The sequence below is a fragment of the Salmo salar genome, chromosome 01 (assembly GCF_965601325.2).
Source record: "Salmo salar chromosome 01, fSalSal1, whole genome shotgun sequence".
Lineage (NCBI taxonomy): Eukaryota > Metazoa > Chordata > Actinopteri > Salmoniformes > Salmonidae > Salmo > Salmo salar.
Genome location: NC_138291.1, coordinates 104056277 through 104073082, shown reverse-complemented (window position 1 = coordinate 104073082; position 16806 = coordinate 104056277). Strand labels below are relative to the sequence as shown.

The window sequence follows — 16806 nt, the reverse complement described above, 5'->3', positions numbered from 1 at the left end:
CTCACTAACCCTGCTGACCATGGTGCCCTCACTAACCCTGCTGACCATGGAGCACCTCGCTGACCATGGTGCCCTCACTAACCCTGCTGACCATGGAGCACCTCACTAACCCTGCTGACCATGGTGCCCTCACTAACCCTGCTGACCATGGAGCATCTCACTAACCCTGCTGACCATGGAGCACCTCACTAACCCTGCTGACCATGGAGCAACTCACTAACCCTGCTGACCATGGAGCACCTCACTAACCCTGCTGACCATGGAGCACCTCACTAACCCTGCTGACCATGGAGCACCTCACTAACCCTGCTGACCATGGAGCACCTCACTAACCCTGCTGACCATGGAGCACCTCACTAACCCTGCTGACCATGGAGCACCTCACACTGTTCATGTGTTCTCATTCTGGTCTCTTGCTCTCCTTATTTGAGGTGCGGAGATTTGCAGAGGCCTTCTTTTGTCTGGAACACCCGAGACAAACGGCGCTGGCCTATCAGGAACTACAGTAAGACAAACTACTAACACGTCTTCTGTGGGTGTCCTGTTTCTGTTTGTTTGTTTTTATATGATGAATTAACCACCAATTCACAACAGAAAATGAAGATTTGTACTGTTTTATTTTTCCCTCCTCACGTCTTCTCTCTCCCCTCCTCACGTCTTCTCTCTCTCCCCTCCTCACGTCTTCTCTCTCCCCCCTCCTCACGTCTTCTCTCTCCCCCCTCCTCACGTCTTCTCTCTCCCCCCTCCTCACGTCTTCTCTCTCCCCCCTCCTCACGTCTTCTCTCTCCCCCCTCCTCACGTCTTCTCTCTCCCCCCTCCTCACGTCTTCTCTCTCTCCCCTCCTCACGTCTTCTCTCTCTCCCCTCCTCACGTCTTCTCTCTCTCCCCTCCTCACGTCTTCTCTCTCTCCCCTCCTCACGTCTTCTCTCTCTCCCCTCCTCACGTCTTCTCTCTCTCCCCTCCTCACGTCTTCTCTCTCTCCCCTCCTCACGTCTTCTCTCTCTCCCCTCCTCACGTCTTCTCTCTCTCCCCTCCTCACGTCTTCTCTCTCTCCCCTCCTCACGTCTTCTCTCTCTCCCCTCCTCACGTCTTCTCTCTCTCCCCTCCTCACGTCTTCTCTCTCTCCCCTCCTCACGTCTTCTCTCTCTCCCCTCCTCACGTCTTCTCTCTCTCCCCTCCTCACGTCTTCTCTCTCCCCTCCTCACGTCTTCTCTCTCTCCCCTCCTCACGTCTTCTCTCTCTCCCCTCCTCACGTCTTCTCTCTCTCCCCTCCTCACGTCTTCTCTCTCTCCCCTCCCCACGTCTTCTCTCTCCCCCCTCCCCACGTCTTCTCTCTCCCCCCTCCCCACGTCTTCTCTCTCCCCCCTCCCCACGTCTTCCCTCTCCCCCCTCCCCACGTCTTCTCTCTCTCTCCCCCCTCCCCTCGTCTTCTCTCTCTCTCCCCCCTCCCCTCGTCTTCTCTCTCTCTCCCCCCTCCCCTCGTCTTCTCTCTCTCTCCCCCCTCCCCTCGTCTTCTCTCTCTCTCCCCCCTCCCCTCGTCTTCTCTCTCTCTCTCCCCTCCTCTGTCAGTGCTCACAGCCACCAGCAGATGACCACAGCCATCAAGAGTTCCTCCTACTTCCTGTCTCTACCACCACTTCCTGTTGCGTGTGCCGACCTGGACGGGGACGTCAGCTCCCTGCCAATCATCTTCGAGGACAGATACCTGGACTCTATCACGGAAGGTCAGCGACGAAATAGAATGAAATAGATTGTGTTTCTATATTTCTATGAGTAACATGGCAGACCGTTAGAGAGACAGCTATTTAAAACAGGGATGTAATCACTTCAATTTAGAAAAGTCAGGAAAGTAAATATTGTTTTCGGGCTAGGTTATGATGAATGTATAGAGGGCTATGTCATAAAAGCAGGAATTTGTGATTAATCAGGGAAAATCACATTCACGCTTTGAAATATGATTTCTACAATCACAGTAATTTGTTCATTTAAGTGCCTTGAACATTTGAAGTGAGACTGGAAAGTGGCAACATGGAAGTGTTTCTTTGTCTTTCTCTATGAATATATTTAATCTGTTGTGTATCGCCTCTATATATTCTGTCTGTTGATTCAGTTTACGGTGGCAGCACCATTTCACCTAATGTAATTCTGGGTATATGTAAATCTACTTGGTGGATAAAGGTCATTGAGATTTTCTCCATACTCTGGTTTCCCCTGCTTCAGATCGGGACGGGCCGTGGCTGGGCATACATAACCCCCGAAGTGGCTCCACGTCCTCCGGTAACTCTAAGGCCAGCTCATCCTCTTCCACTGCAGCTGCCGCAGCATCCTTCCCCAGCCCCATCCTGGAGCCTCGGCCTCCAACCATGATGGACACAACCTGGCCCGATGACTGCCCAGACCTGCCCAAGTCCAAAGGTGTGTTGTTATTATTCATAGGAATAGTTACTATCATAGTTACTACGCTACACGTTCAGGTGATAGTTACTACGCTACACGTTCAGGTGATAGTTACTACGCCACACGTTCAGGTGATAGTTACTACGCTACACGTTCAGGTGATAGTTACTACGCTACACGTTCAGGTGATTGTTACTACGCTACACGTTCATGGGGTATGGACACTACGCTACACGTTCAGGTGATAGTTACTACGCTACACGTTCAGGTGATAGTTACTACGCTACACGTTCAGGTGATAGTTACTACGCTACACGTTCAGGTGATAGTTACTACGCTACACGTTCAGGTGATAGTTACTACGCTACACGTTCAGGTGATAGTTACTACGCCACACGTTCAGGTGATAGTTACTACGCTACACGTTCAGGTGATAGTTACTACGCTACACGTTCAGGTGATTGTTACTACGCTACACGTTCAGGTGATAGTTACTACGCTACACGTTCAGGTGATAGTTACTACGCTACACGTTCAGGTGATAGTTACTACGCTACACGTTCAGGTGATAGTTACTACGCTACACGTTCAGGTGATAGTTACTACGCTACACGTTCAGGTGATAGTTACTACGCTACACGTTCAGGTGATAGTTACTGCGCTACACGTTCAGGTGATTGTTACTGCGCTACACGTTCAGGTGATAGTTACTACGCTACACGTTCAGGTGATAGTTACTACGCTACACGTTCAGGTGATAGTTACTACGCTACACGTTCAGGTGATAGTTACTACGCTACACGTTCAGGTGATAGTTACTACGCTACACGTTCAGGTGATAGTTACTACGCTACACGTTCAGGTGATTGTTACTACGATACATGTTCAGGTGATTGTTACTACGCTACACGTTCAGGTGATAGTTACTATGTCTTGGTAAATATGGCACTGACAAATCCTTGACAATGCTTCCTTGAATAGAGTGGGAACCATGATCTTTTATCAGTTCATCTGAAGCACGTTGGGTTTGTGATAAAACCCCTTAAAAATAAAACAAATACTTTTTCTTTGTATTAAAGGCAAGTCGGTGAAACTGAAGAAGAACGCCAAGACGGAGAGGGAGAACGCCAAGAAGCTCATCAGACAGGGATCCAAGGACTCTGTGGTTCTGGTGGCCTATAAGAACCTGGGGAAGGCCGCTAACTCGGCTAACCCTTCACAGCTAACACATGGAGAAACGGACCAGGACAGAGCGGCCCAGGGACAGGGAGAGGCTGGCCTGAAGCAGCAGAGGGAGGAGAGGGAGCAGGGGGAGAGGGATGCCTTGCTGGGGGTGACTGGGGGAGACTCCAACACTGACCTAAGGACTAGGATCTCCAAATATTTTCCTGAGCCTGGTGCTACCACCACCACCACCGCTGGACAGGCAAATGCTGTTCTTAATTTTGACTCTCTCCTTGAGGATGACGTCCTAGTAGCTAGTGGCGTGGCTAGCCAGAAAGGTTACTTCACAGCCTTAGTGAGCTTGGACCCACAGAACAAGCCGGCCCAGGCTGGTCCTGGTGCTGTAGCCGGATTAACCACCACAGATAATAACCAAGTAATTCACAAAAATGCTGCCGTTGACCACTACAGCCAGCAGCTGCCCGATCAATACACACCTGGTTCTACCACCACTGGACTCAGGCACATCGAGGTCCAACCCAGTGACAAGGACCCGTACCAAGGAGACACAGTGACAGTTCTCCTGCCCTGTCGGACGGATGGGGATGGGACCTCCAAAAGAGAGATCCCAGAAATCACCCAGACAGACCTGTGTATGTCCGACTCTAAACACCTTGCTATGAGAGACTGGAGGTCTGAGGTGTCTGACAGGCCTGGGGGTAGAGAGGTAATGACAGAGGTTAGTCAGAGGCCAGGTCTGGTGCTTCTACAGCAGGTGAAAGGTGATTGTATCAGGCTGCCACCAGACGGAGGTGCTGCAGTCCCCAGTGCCTCCTCCCGTCTCTCTGACTCTGGTATCGAGAGCGAGCCCAGCTCCTTCGCTATCCAGCTGGCTACCCAGGGTGGGGCCGGAGGGCTGGCTGGGGCCCCTGAGACGGAGTTGGGCCCCCAGCAGGCCGAACGGCCCCTATTCAGCCCTGCTCCCCGGCCCGTCCAGCCCACCTCTGTCCATAAGGGCAGCATGGGGGCTGGAGAGGGCCTCAACCCGGAGAGCACAGTCAGCGCGGTCAGCGGCGTCCAGTCTTCCCTCACCTCCATCAACTCGCTGCCCTCGGATGACGAGGGGGAGGGGGGTACGTCTGTGTCCAGGGGCTCCAGCGGCGTAGGAGGAGGGGAGGCCGAGGGGCCACCAGGCCAAGGGGGAATGAGGAAGTCCAGCGTTCTGGTACAGGAGCAACAGAGCCTGGTGTTCTCTGGAGGACCACCACCATCAGTCCCAACACGCTGCTCCGTACCCAGCCAAACGCACCCCGACGCTGGGATGGGCCTCAACACCACCGCTAGTGGGGGTTCTGCTTCTCAATATCTGCCTCCTAGGACTTTTTCCTCAACCTCTGAGTCAACACTTAACACTGATCCCAGGTTGTTAACAGGTTTCTCTGAGGGGGCCGTAGGGGGTCCAGGTGCCCCCCGTAGTGAGCCCCAGACAGCCTCCTACCCCTCCTCTAACTCCACCGCCAGCAGCAGTGACCTGGTCAAGAAGGGACTGGTAGAAAACTACTTTGGCTCGCGCTCCAGCACAGACATCTCCGAGATCAGCCCTGTAGAGACGTCAGCTATCACCCTGGGGATACTGTCCGGAGCGGGGCCGGGGCCGCCTGTGGAGGAAGACGAGGAAGAGGACAACGAGATGATAGAGAACGGCTTCTACGAGGAAGGAGATGGCTTGGCGTTCGTGAACGGTGTCGTTGATGAGGAGGAGGAGGATGAAGGGGATGGAGGGGCAGTAGGGAGGAGTCTGTTGTTTGAACAGTTTGGACTGGACCATGTTCAGGAGCCCAGGGGTCTTCCTCCAGGCTACGGTGCCCCTATCCGCTCCCCCCTGGCCCCCAGCTCAGTGGGCTCTTCCCAGGGGAGACCTCTAGTCCCTACCCCCTCCACCTTCCTCACCTCCAACAGCCTGCGCTGGTATGACAGCGCCCCCACACCACAGATGAAAGCGTGAGTCCACAGTCTAGTCATCTCATGTCCTACAGTCCACAGTCTAGTCATCTCATGTCCTACAGTCCACAGTCTAGTCATCTCATGTCCTACAGTCCACAGTCTAGTCATCTCATGTCCTACAGTCCACAGTCTAGTCATCTCATGTCCTACAGTCCACAGTCTAGTCATCTCATGTCCTACAGTCCACAGTCTAGTCATCTCATGTCCTACAGTCCACAGTCTAGTCATCTCATGTCCTACAGTCCACAGTCTAGTCATCTCATGTCCTACAGTCCACAGTCTAGTCATCTCATGTCCTACAGTCCACAGTCTAGTCATCTCATGTCCTACAGTCCACAGTCTAGTCATCTCATGTCCTACAGTCCACAGTCTAGTCATCTCATGTCCTACAGTCCACAGTCCAGTCATCTCATGTCCTACAGTCCACAGTCCAGTCATCTCATGTCCTACAGTCCACAGTCCAGTCATCTCATGTCCTACAGTCCAGTCATCTCATGTCCTACAGTCCAGTCATCTCATGTCCTACAGTCCACAGTCTAGTCATCTCATGTCCTACAGTCCACAGTCTAGTCATCTCATGTCCTACAGTCCACAGTCTAGTCATCTCATGTCCTACAGTCCACAGTCTAGTCATCTCATGTCCTACAGTCCACAGTCTAGTCATCTCATGTCCTACAGTCCACAGTCTAGTCATCTCATGTCCTACAGTCCACAGTCTAGTCATCTCATGTCCTACAGTCCACAGTCTAGTCATCTCATGTCCTACAGTCCACAGTCTAGTCATCTCATGTCCTACAGTCCACAGTCTAGTCATCTCATGTCCTACAGTCCACAGTCTAGTCATCTCATGTCCTACAGTCCACAGTCTAGTCATCTCATGTCCTACAGTCCACAGTCTAGTCATCTCATGTCCTACAGTCCACAGTCTAGTCATCTCATGTCCTACAGTCCACAGTCTAGTCATCTCATGTCCTACAGTCCACAGTCTAGTCATCTCATGTCCTACAGTCCACAGTCCAGTCATCTCATGTCCTACAGTCCACAGTCCAGTCATCTCATGTCCTACAGTCCACAGTTTAGTCATCTCATGTCCTACAGTCCACAGTCTAGTCATCTCATGTCCTACAGTCCACAGTCTAGTCATCTCATGTCCTACAGTCCACAGTCTAGTCATCTCATGTCCTACAGTCCACAGTCTAGTCATCTCATGTCCTACAGTCCACAGTCTAGTCATCTCATGTCCTACAGTCCACAGTCCAGTCATCTCATGTCCTACAGTCCACAGTCTAGTCATCTCATGTCCTACAGTCCACAGTCTAGTCATCTCATGTCCTACAGTCCACAGTCTAGTCATCTCATGTCCTACAGTCCACAGTCTAGTCATCTCATGTCCTACAGTCCACAGTCCAGTCATCTCATGTCCTACAGTCCACAGTCTAGTCATCTCATGTCCTACAGTCCACAGTCTAGTCATCTCATGTCCTACAGTCCACAGTCTAGTCATCTCATGTCCTACAGTCCACAGTCTAGTCATCTCATGTCCTACAGTCCACAGTCTAGTCATCTCATGTCCTACAGTCCACAGTCTAGTCATCTCATGTCCTACAGTCCACAGTCTAGTCATCTCATGTCCTACAGTCCACAGTCTAGTCATCTCATGTCCTACAGTCCAGTCATCTCATGTCCTACAGTTTAGTCATCTCATGTCCTACAGTCCACAGTCTAGTCATCTCATGTCCTACAGTCCACAGTCTAGTCATCTCATGTCCTACAGTCCACAGTCTAGTCATCTCATGTCCTACAGTCCACAGTCCAGTCATCTCATGTCCTACAGTCCAGTCATCTCATGTCCTACAGTCCAGTCATCTCATGTCCTACAGTCCAGTCATCTCATGTCCTACAGTCCAGTCATCTCATGTCCTACAGTCCAGTCATCTCATGTCCTACAGTCCAGTCATCTCATGTCCTACAGTCTACAGTCTAGTCATCTCATGTCCCACAGTCTAGTCATCTCATGTCCTACAGTCCACAGTCTAGTCATCTCATGTCCTACAGTCCAGTCATCTCATGTCCTACAGTCCAGTCATCTCATGTCCTACAGTTCACAGTTTAGTCATCTCATGTTCTACAGTCCACAGTCTAGTCACCTCATGTCCTTCAGTCTACAGTCTAGTCATCTCATGTCCTACAGTTCAATCATTTCAGTTCTGCTTCTTTGATGGTTATGTCTTCAGCCTTAGCTAGGGAAATGTTGCTCCGTTATCTTTACTGTATTAGGTTGATTTGACAGGGATGATGCACCATTTGCACATTAATGTGGTCCTTTGTGGTTCAGTCTGTAGATAATGGCGCTTGCAACGCCAAGGGTCGTAGGTTCGATTTCCGTTGGGACCACCCATATGCAAAATGTATGCATGCATGACTGTAAGTCAATTTGGATTAAAGCATCTGCTATATGGCATATACACTGAGTGTACAAAACATTAGGAACACCTTCCTTATATTGCATTGCACCCCCCTTTTGTCCTCAGTTCTTCACACAAACCGGTGCGCCTGGCACCTACTACGATACCCTGTTCAGAGGCACTTCAATCTTTTGTCTTGCCCATTAACCCTCTGAATGGCACACATACACAATCCATGTCTCAATTGTCTCAAGGCTTCAATATCCTCCTTTAATCTGTCTCCTCCCCTTCATCTACACTGATTGAAGTGGATTTAACAAGTGACATCAATAAAGGATTGTATCTTTCACCTGGATTCGCCTGGTCTGTCTATGTCATGGAAAGAGCAGGTGTTCTTAATGTTTTGTAAACTGTGCATATGCTCAGTGTACAGTAGTAGTATTATTATGATTATCATAATAGCTGATATTATTAATCAACATTACTGGGCAGGCAAATAATAAAAATGTCTTCCTTATCCTGGTGGTGTAGTTTTGTTGCGGCCAAAGAGGAGTTGAAGCAGCTGAGACTACCAGGGTTCCTGTACAGTGAGGTGGGAGACCTGGCCTCTAGTGTTCCTTACTTTAGCCTGGAGGAGGATGACAACTGTGACGAGGGCATCCACCTCATCGTCTGTGTCCACGGCCTCGATGGTAACTACACTTTATCAATTTAGTCAGATAATCAACCCATCTTGTTATCTGCTTCAGTTCTTTTGGCACAGGACATGTTGTGGTCCGATATGTTGAAAACCGATCTGGTTTCAAATACTATTGAAATCATTTCAAATCCTTTACCTGGGCTTGATCAAGCTTGACTTGGCAATGGAACCAATAGGAAAGCCCCAGTAGTGGTGTTCCAGACAGGTTAAAACCTGTTTGGGATAGGGGGCAGTATTTTCACGTCCGGATGAAATGTGTGCCCAAATTAAACTGCCTGCTACTCAGGCCCAGAAGCTAGGATATGCATATAGATCTACATGCTACATGCAGGATATGCATATAGATCTACATGCTAGATATGCATGTAGATTTGGATAGAAAACACTCTAAAGTTTCTAAAACTGTTAAAATTATGTCTGTGTGTATAACATAACTTATTTGGCAGGCGAAACCCCGAGGGCAAACCATCCAGGATTTTTTTTTTTTGAGGTGACAGAGTTTTCAATGGGTTTTGTATGTGAATCTAGATTTCTGTGGCACTTGCTTGCAGTTCCTATCGCTTCCACTGGATGTCAACAGTCTTTAGAAATTGGTTGATGTTTTTCTTTTGAGTAATGAAGAAGTAGCCCTGTTCAGAACGAGGGTCGAGTCTAGTGTACTGTTTGTTAGGGGCGCACGACCTGAAAGCTTGCTCCACTTTGTTTTCATCCTGTATTGAACGCAGTTTATCCCGTCTTAAATTTGATTGATTATTTACGTAAAAAAATACCTAAAGTTGTATTAGGAAAGTTGTTTGCAATGTTTGGCTCAAGATTACAGGTAACTTATTAGATATTTTGTAGTCATGTTGCGCCAGTTGGAACCGGTGTTTTGTCTGAGTCAAACGCGCCAAATAAATGGACATTTTGGATATATAACGACGGAATTTATCGAACAAAAGGACCATTTATGATGTTTATGGGACATATTGGAGTGCCAACAGAGGAAGCTCTTCAAAGGTAAGGCATGATTTATATCGTTATTTCTGACTTTTGTGTCGCGCCTGGCGAGTTGAATTATGATTGTCATGTGTTTGTTTGATGGGGTGCTGTCCTCAGATAATAGCATGGTTTGCTTTCGCCGTAAAGCCTTTTTAAATCTGACACGGTGGCTAGATTAACAAGAAGTTAAGCTTTAATTTGGTGTATTGCACTTGTGAATGTATGAAATTAAAATATTTGAAATCATTTTTTTTGAATTTCGCGTTCTGCCATTTCACCGGATGGTGTCGAAACGTTCCGCTATCAGAACCCCTAGCCATAAATTAATGCATCGCTCATAGTATTTGAAAGATTTCAAACGGTATTTGAACCCAGGTCTAATGTGAAATATCTTGGGTGTTCCTTCATTCTGTGTCTTCCAGGTAACAGTGCTGACCTGCGTCTGGTGAAGACCTACCTGGAGCTGGGACTACCTGGAGCTAGGATAGACTTCCTCATGTCCGAACGCAACCAGGTAACTAACCATAGTGTACCACACCTGAACCAACCGACACTACCTCATTGTGGGACACCTGAACCAACCGACACTACCTCATTGTGGGACACCTGAACCAACCGACACTACCTCATTGTGGGACACCTGAACCAACCGACAATACCTCATTGTGGGACACCTGAACCAACCGACACTACCTCATTGTGGGACACCTGAACCAACCGACACTACCTCATTGTGGGACACCTGAACCAACCGACACTACCTCATTGTGGGACACCTGAACCAACCGACACTACCTCATTGTGGGACACCTGAACCAACCGACACTACCTCATTGTGGGACACGTGAACCAACCGACACTACCTCATTGTGGGACACCTAAACCAACCGACACTACCTCATTGTGGGACACCTAAACCAACCCGACACTACAGACATCCACCAAACAAGCAAAAACCAACTATGAGAATGAGTGACACCTAAACCAACCGACACTACCTCATCTGCCTCTTTACTTCACATTATTATGGGATGTTATGTAGTTCAGGTCCATTCGTTCTTGAATGACAATCAACAATGGATGGTTAATAGGAATTTTTTCTAGTTTCATCTCATGGGAGTGCAGTATTGTCATGGGAGTGCAGTATTGTCATGGGAGTGCAGTATTGTCATGGGAGTGCAGTATTGTCATGGGAGTGCAGTATTGTCATGGGAGTGCAGTATTGTCATGGGAGTGCAGTATTGTCATGGGAGTGCAGTATTGTCATGGGAGTGCAGTATTGTCATGGGAGTGCAGTATTGTCATGGGAGTGCAGTATTGTCATGGGAGTGCAGTTTCGTCTGCATCCTCTTATGCAAGTGCAGTAAACAATGCCGTGTCCTTGTCAGTCTGTAGAACTTTAGGTCTGACTTTTTGTTGTTTTCCCCACAGAATGACACGTTTGCTGACTTTGAGCAGATGACAGACCGGCTGTTGGATGAAATAGTTCAGTACATTCAGATCTACAACCTCACCGTCTCTAAGATCAGGTACATATGGGTTCTTCAGATCTACAAACACACCGTCTCTAAGATCAGGTACATATGGGTTCTTCAGATCTACAACCTCACCGTCTCTAAGATCAGGTACATATGGGTTCTTCAGATCTACAACCTCACCGTCTCTAAGATCAGGTACATATGGGTTCTTCAGATCTACAACCTCACCGTCTCTAAGATCAGGTACATATGGGTTCTTCAGATCTACAACCTCACCGTCTCTAAGATCAGGTACATATGGGTTCTTCAGATCTACAACCTCACCGTCTCTAAGATCAGGTACATATGGGTTCTTCAGATCTACAACCTCACCGTCTCTAAGATCAGGTACATATGGGTTCTTCAGATCTACAACCTCACCGTCTCTAAGATCAGGTACATATGGGTTCTTCAGATCTACAACCTCACCGTCTCTAAGATCAGGTACATATGGGTTCTTCAGATCTACAACCTCACCGTCTCTAAGATCAGGTACATATGGGTTCTTCAGATCTACAACCTCACCGTCTCTAAGATCAGGTACATATGGGTTCTTCAGATCTACAACCTCACCGTCTTTAAGATCAGGTACATATGGGTTCTTCAGATCTACAACCTCACCGTCTCTAAGATCAGGTACATATGGGTTCCAACCTCACCGTCTCTTCTTCTTGCCCAGTCTGACTACTATGGGTGCTGAAATGTGAAGTGTGTCGCTCTCCTCTTCTTCATCTGCGCTGATGGAAAGAAGTAATAATGGGATGAAGCAACATAGTGGATCTCTAGCACCCATGAATTGGCTTTCCCACTGTCTAGTCAGTCACCCCGTTCCCACTGTCCAGCCGGTCGCCCCGTCCCCACCGTCCAGCCGGTCGCCCCGTCCCCACCGTCCAGCCGGTCGCCCCGTCCCCACCGTCCAGCCGGTCGCCCCGTCCCCACCGTCCAGCCGGTCGCCCCGTTCCCACCGTCCAGCCGGTCGCCCCGTCCCCACCGTCCAGCCGGTCACCCCTTTTCCATCAGTGCAGATGGAGGAAAGAAGACAAGAAGTTGAATCAGCTTAATACTATTGAGATGCCCCCTGTTGTATAACAGTGCTCTCCACATCAGCCATCTTTAATTGTCCCCCACCATGAAATTGGGGAGGGGATCTGTCTCGGTCCTTTAATACATTAGTCCCTCATGATATCTCAGAAACCACTGGCCCAATTCTGAGGAAACTTGGGTGAATGATGCATCTTGCCATAGAGATCCGGCATTTACAAAAGGACACTGATTGGCCCAAGCTATAGGGGGGCTGCGTCATTCATGGGGGATGACACATTTACTGTTGCCTTGTTTGATTTGAGGTCCTGCGTGATCTCTGACTTGTATCTATATGCTCTGTTTCTCAGCTTCGTAGGCCACTCCCTGGGGAACCTGATAGTTCGTTCAGTACTGACCAGACCCAGGTTTAAATGTTACCTGAGCAGACTTCACACCTTCCTCTCTCTGTCTGGACCTCACCTGGGTACCCTGTACAACAGCTCTGCTCTGGTCAACACAGGTATCTCTCTACACTATACCCTCTACAGCAGGGATCATCACCTAGATTCAGACAGGGACCGATTTCTTTCTTTTCTGGAGCGCCGGAACAATTATAAATAATATACAAATTGACCGCAAGAAGCCCAAATATAATGTTTGACTAAAACACAGCAGTTTCAAACCTTGCTTATATTTGTATAAGATCGTGTCTCTTTTATGCATGGGAATACTTGAACAGATTTCTTAAATTCACTTCATTTGGAGCTGTTTTCCTGGTGTTTTTAGCATCTTTTATGTCCAATGATGAAAATTCCTCACACAATTTGTATTTATTTATTTTTGCTCAGAAAACTTGGGGGGGGGGGGACAAATAAAACCATCCATGGGCCAAATTCGGCCCACTGGCCACCAGTTGGGATTTTGAGAATCTGCCAAATATCCTGCCTTATTAGATTTATTTAGTTCATGCTCGCAGTGTGTTTGCGAGATGCCGTACAAAAGGCAGTTTTAAAACCGTCCCATGACTCCTGCAGTGTCTACAGACATCCACCAAACAAGCAAAAACTGATGAGTGTGACAAACTGGTAGTCACTTATAGATGGGCTATGTCAGTCAGACAGGTGGCTAGCTGCCTGCAGAGACTTCTATTGCAGTAAAGCTGAAGGGCTCTGGCTAGTAGTACTTAGCCAGTTAGAAGGATGATGTCAGAAGCTAACATTTAAACGGATCATTTAAATAGGTTACTAATTTGTAGTAACTGTGCTTTACAGAGAGTAGGTTACTGAGCCAGACAGTGATGTGGTGCTCAGTGGTGAGGCTGAGGCAGGCTACAATGCATGCAGGAGGAAGCGGAGGAGACATTTAGACAATACTTTAAAAACACAGGATACAACATTCCATTTAAAAAGCTCCTAGCTTACAATTAAAAATAAATAAAATGATGAATACTATTCCAGGAAAGTGTACTGTGAAAATGTTGAAGGAATATTTCCCTTTAACTACGGCAGTGTGCTACGCTCAGTCAAGGAAACAAGTCATTGTCTTCCTCACCCTGGTTGATTTAGTCGGTCTTTAACCCCTGTATTCCTCCTCCTTCCTCCCTCCAGGCCTGTGGTTCATGCAGAAGTGGAAGAAGTCTGGCTCCCTGCTCCAGCTCACCTGCAGAGACCACTCTGATCCCAGACAGACCTTCCTCTACAAGCTTAGCAAGAAATCTGGTGAGTTGAGCAGAGTAAAGATAATTTGTTGATGTTTTTTACAGTGCAATGTGTTACATTGTTAAGCCTGGTATCCATCTGTTCTGCTGGGCATTTAAATGAAGCTTGCTGTCTATTGTTCCATGAATAACAGGTGTGCTGTGTCAATGTGTTGTGGCAGGTCTTCATCACTTCAGGAACGTGGTGTTAGTGGGCTCTCTGCAGGATCGTTACGTCCCGTATCACTCAGCCAGGATCGAGATGTGTAAGACAGCCCTGAAGGACAAACAAACAGGTGGGCCCTACATATTTATCAGAGCAGGCCACAAACATGTGTCCTACAGGACATTTGTTCACAGTGTAGACAAGCTACTGGACCAATAGCCTGGTTCCTCTTGCTGCTGCTTGCTGTTGGGGCTTTGCTAGGCCGGGTTACAGTTAAGCACTTTGTGACAACTGTTGATGTCGAAGTGGCTTCATGAATACATTTGATTGATTGTTGTCGTGTACGGCTCAGTTGGTTAGAGCATGGCCCTTGCAACACCAGGATTGTGGGTTTGATTCCCGGGCCACCCAGATGTAAAATGTATGCACACGCTTCTAAATGGAGTTTATTCTTCTTATTCTCTCTGTCACTCCCTTTTTTCTCTTTTACTCCCTTTCTGTCTCTCGCCCTCTCCCCCTCCCCCCTCTCGCACTCCCCCTCCCTCTCTCACTTTCCCTCTCACTCCCCCTATCCATCTCTCACTCCCCCTATCCATCTCTCTCCCCCTCTCTCCCCCTCTCTCCCCCCCCTCTCTCCCCCCCTCTCCCCCCCTCTCTCCCCCTATCCATCTCCCCCTCTCTCTCCCCCTCTCTCTCCCCCTCTCTCTCCCCCTCTCTCCCTCTCTCCCTCTACCCCCCTCTCTCCCAGGTTCGGTATATGTAGAGATGATAGAGAACCTGTTGCTGCCGGTGCTCCAGAACAGAGACTGTAACCTGGTGCGTTACGATGTCATCCACGCCCTGCCCAACACCGCCAACTCCCTGATTGGCCGAGCAGCACACATCGCCGTCCTCGACTCGGAAATCTTCCTGGAGAAGTTCTTCCTGGTCGCAGGCCTGAAGTTCTTTCAGTAGGAGAGGAGGGGTCTATGAATCCAACCAATGGCTGGAAGGGGGGATGGGAGTGGGGCTCTACCAATCTAACCAATGGCTGGAGCGGAGGGACATTTTTTCAGTAGGAAGTAGGAGTGGCCACCCAATCAAATCAATAACTGGAGGAGGGAGAATGGGGGCCTCCCAATCAATAACATGGTCCCATATCTGTTTTGGTCAACTCCTATAGTCATTGACATGCCAAAAGAATGTATGCATTGTATCCTGTGGAGGTCACCGGGTGGAAGGAGTTTACACATTTAAGACCATGTCAGTGGTGCTGAAGTGAGATCTCTGCCCATCTCCACCCAATGACCATAGAAGTTGACAAGACTGCACAAACTGATCTGGGACCAGGCTTGCAAATAAAACCTGTGGCTGGAGGGAGAGGGGAAGAGAGGTGAACGTGGAGCATACATAGAATATAATTACTAGACCATCAATCTAGTGATGCTATTTCTATCATGTGTAGCTTATATTACCTCACAGCATCCAAAACCCAATTCTCAATATTGTATCTGGTTGACGCGTATGGTTTTATAGATGCATCTGCTTCCATATGGAAGGTCAGAATTCTAATATCAGTGTTTATTTTTATTTTTTTTAGTTCATTTTTTTATCGGTTTATTAGTGAATGTTCCTAATTTTTATTGTTCTACTTCCATTTTTCAAAGGATGATTTCAAGTTGATTTTATGAATGTACTTGTGGTGGGGGGATGGTTTTCCTTATCATATTGTAGTCTTTTCAGTGTTATTTATCTATGAAATTGTTATATTTTCACATGGTTTTGTTCAAACCATTCATTTATTAAGACGATTGCAATACCGATCTGGAAATGTAGCTGCTAAAAATGGTGAGCTAACTCATCTTCTCATATTGTCCTCACCTTTATTTAAAAGGTGCATTTTCTTCAACAACAACAAATTAGTCGTAAAGTTAAACTATTATACTCTTGCATTAATTTGCACCACAACTGTATAAAAAACAGATTTTCTACTGAGGATGGTCATTTTTACTAAGTACATATTTTACTATCAGAATTTTCATTTGTGTTATTTTTTCATTTTACAAAGGTAAAGGCTTCCAGTCTAGTCGAACTAACTTAACGGAATCAATTTGATTGTAACTCGGACAATGCAGCCTGGGACTTATAAGGCTTTGCGGTTTTCTATAGCTCTGGACCAGGGCGTTCGGTGCAGGTTGTTGGCGCTGAGCCTTCCTGAACAGGGGAAGAGACAACTCGTTGCGCAATGGAGCAGAGCTAGGTTTTATACTGTATGCTGTTACTTTGCCATTACAGCATCGTGCACAACACTAAACCCAACCTGGTGTTGGGAACATTATACGAGCCTTGCTTGATTAAAGCATGAGAACATTTTATTACAAGGGGTTTTAAATAAACTTGTTCAACTGTTATAGCCAGAAGGGTCGTGTTCATTAGGGCTCACCGTAGCAAAACGTTTTCTAACAGAAGGCAAAGAAAGCCTTGCTTATTGGACAAGTTCATGTAGGGAAGAACCCTGTTTTGATTGTGTTTTCTTTCGCCTGGTGCCAAATGAATACGACCCAGATGTAAAGGTGGGGTGTAGCCAAGGGTCAGTACTTATGAATAGCACATATCTTGGTTCATGGAGAGTATTTCTGTCATGGATGGGTGGGTGTATTATTTATGGTTTTAACATGAGTATTGTTTTTAGATATAAAATCAACTTCTCATTTCTTTGTGAAAATGGTTTGTATCATTGCACTCTTTACCATTAAATAAATGTATTATAAATA

The 16806-nt window shown here is 47.5% G+C and overlaps 1 protein-coding gene across 4 annotated transcripts in view; it reads left to right on the top strand.

The window, feature by feature from the left end:
- Positions 1-16806, top strand: part of fam135a (family with sequence similarity 135 member A) — a 54426-nt gene extending 37620 nt beyond the window's left edge. For all 4 annotated transcript variants that reach the window (XM_045687075.2, XM_045687074.2, XM_082978522.1 and 1 more), the window contains 11 exons: positions 432-505; positions 1570-1724; positions 2221-2415; positions 3477-5562; positions 8502-8662; positions 10074-10165; positions 11083-11180; positions 12560-12711; positions 13799-13909; positions 14070-14183; positions 14802-16806. In XM_045687075.2, the coding sequence (XP_045543031.2) occupies positions 432-505; positions 1570-1724; positions 2221-2415; positions 3477-5562; positions 8502-8662; positions 10074-10165; positions 11083-11180; positions 12560-12711; positions 13799-13909; positions 14070-14183; positions 14802-15007 (3444 nt within the window). In that variant the 3' untranslated portion in view covers positions 15008-16806. The remainder of the gene's footprint in view (positions 1-431; positions 506-1569; positions 1725-2220; positions 2416-3476; positions 5563-8501; positions 8663-10073; positions 10166-11082; positions 11181-12559; positions 12712-13798; positions 13910-14069; positions 14184-14801) is intronic.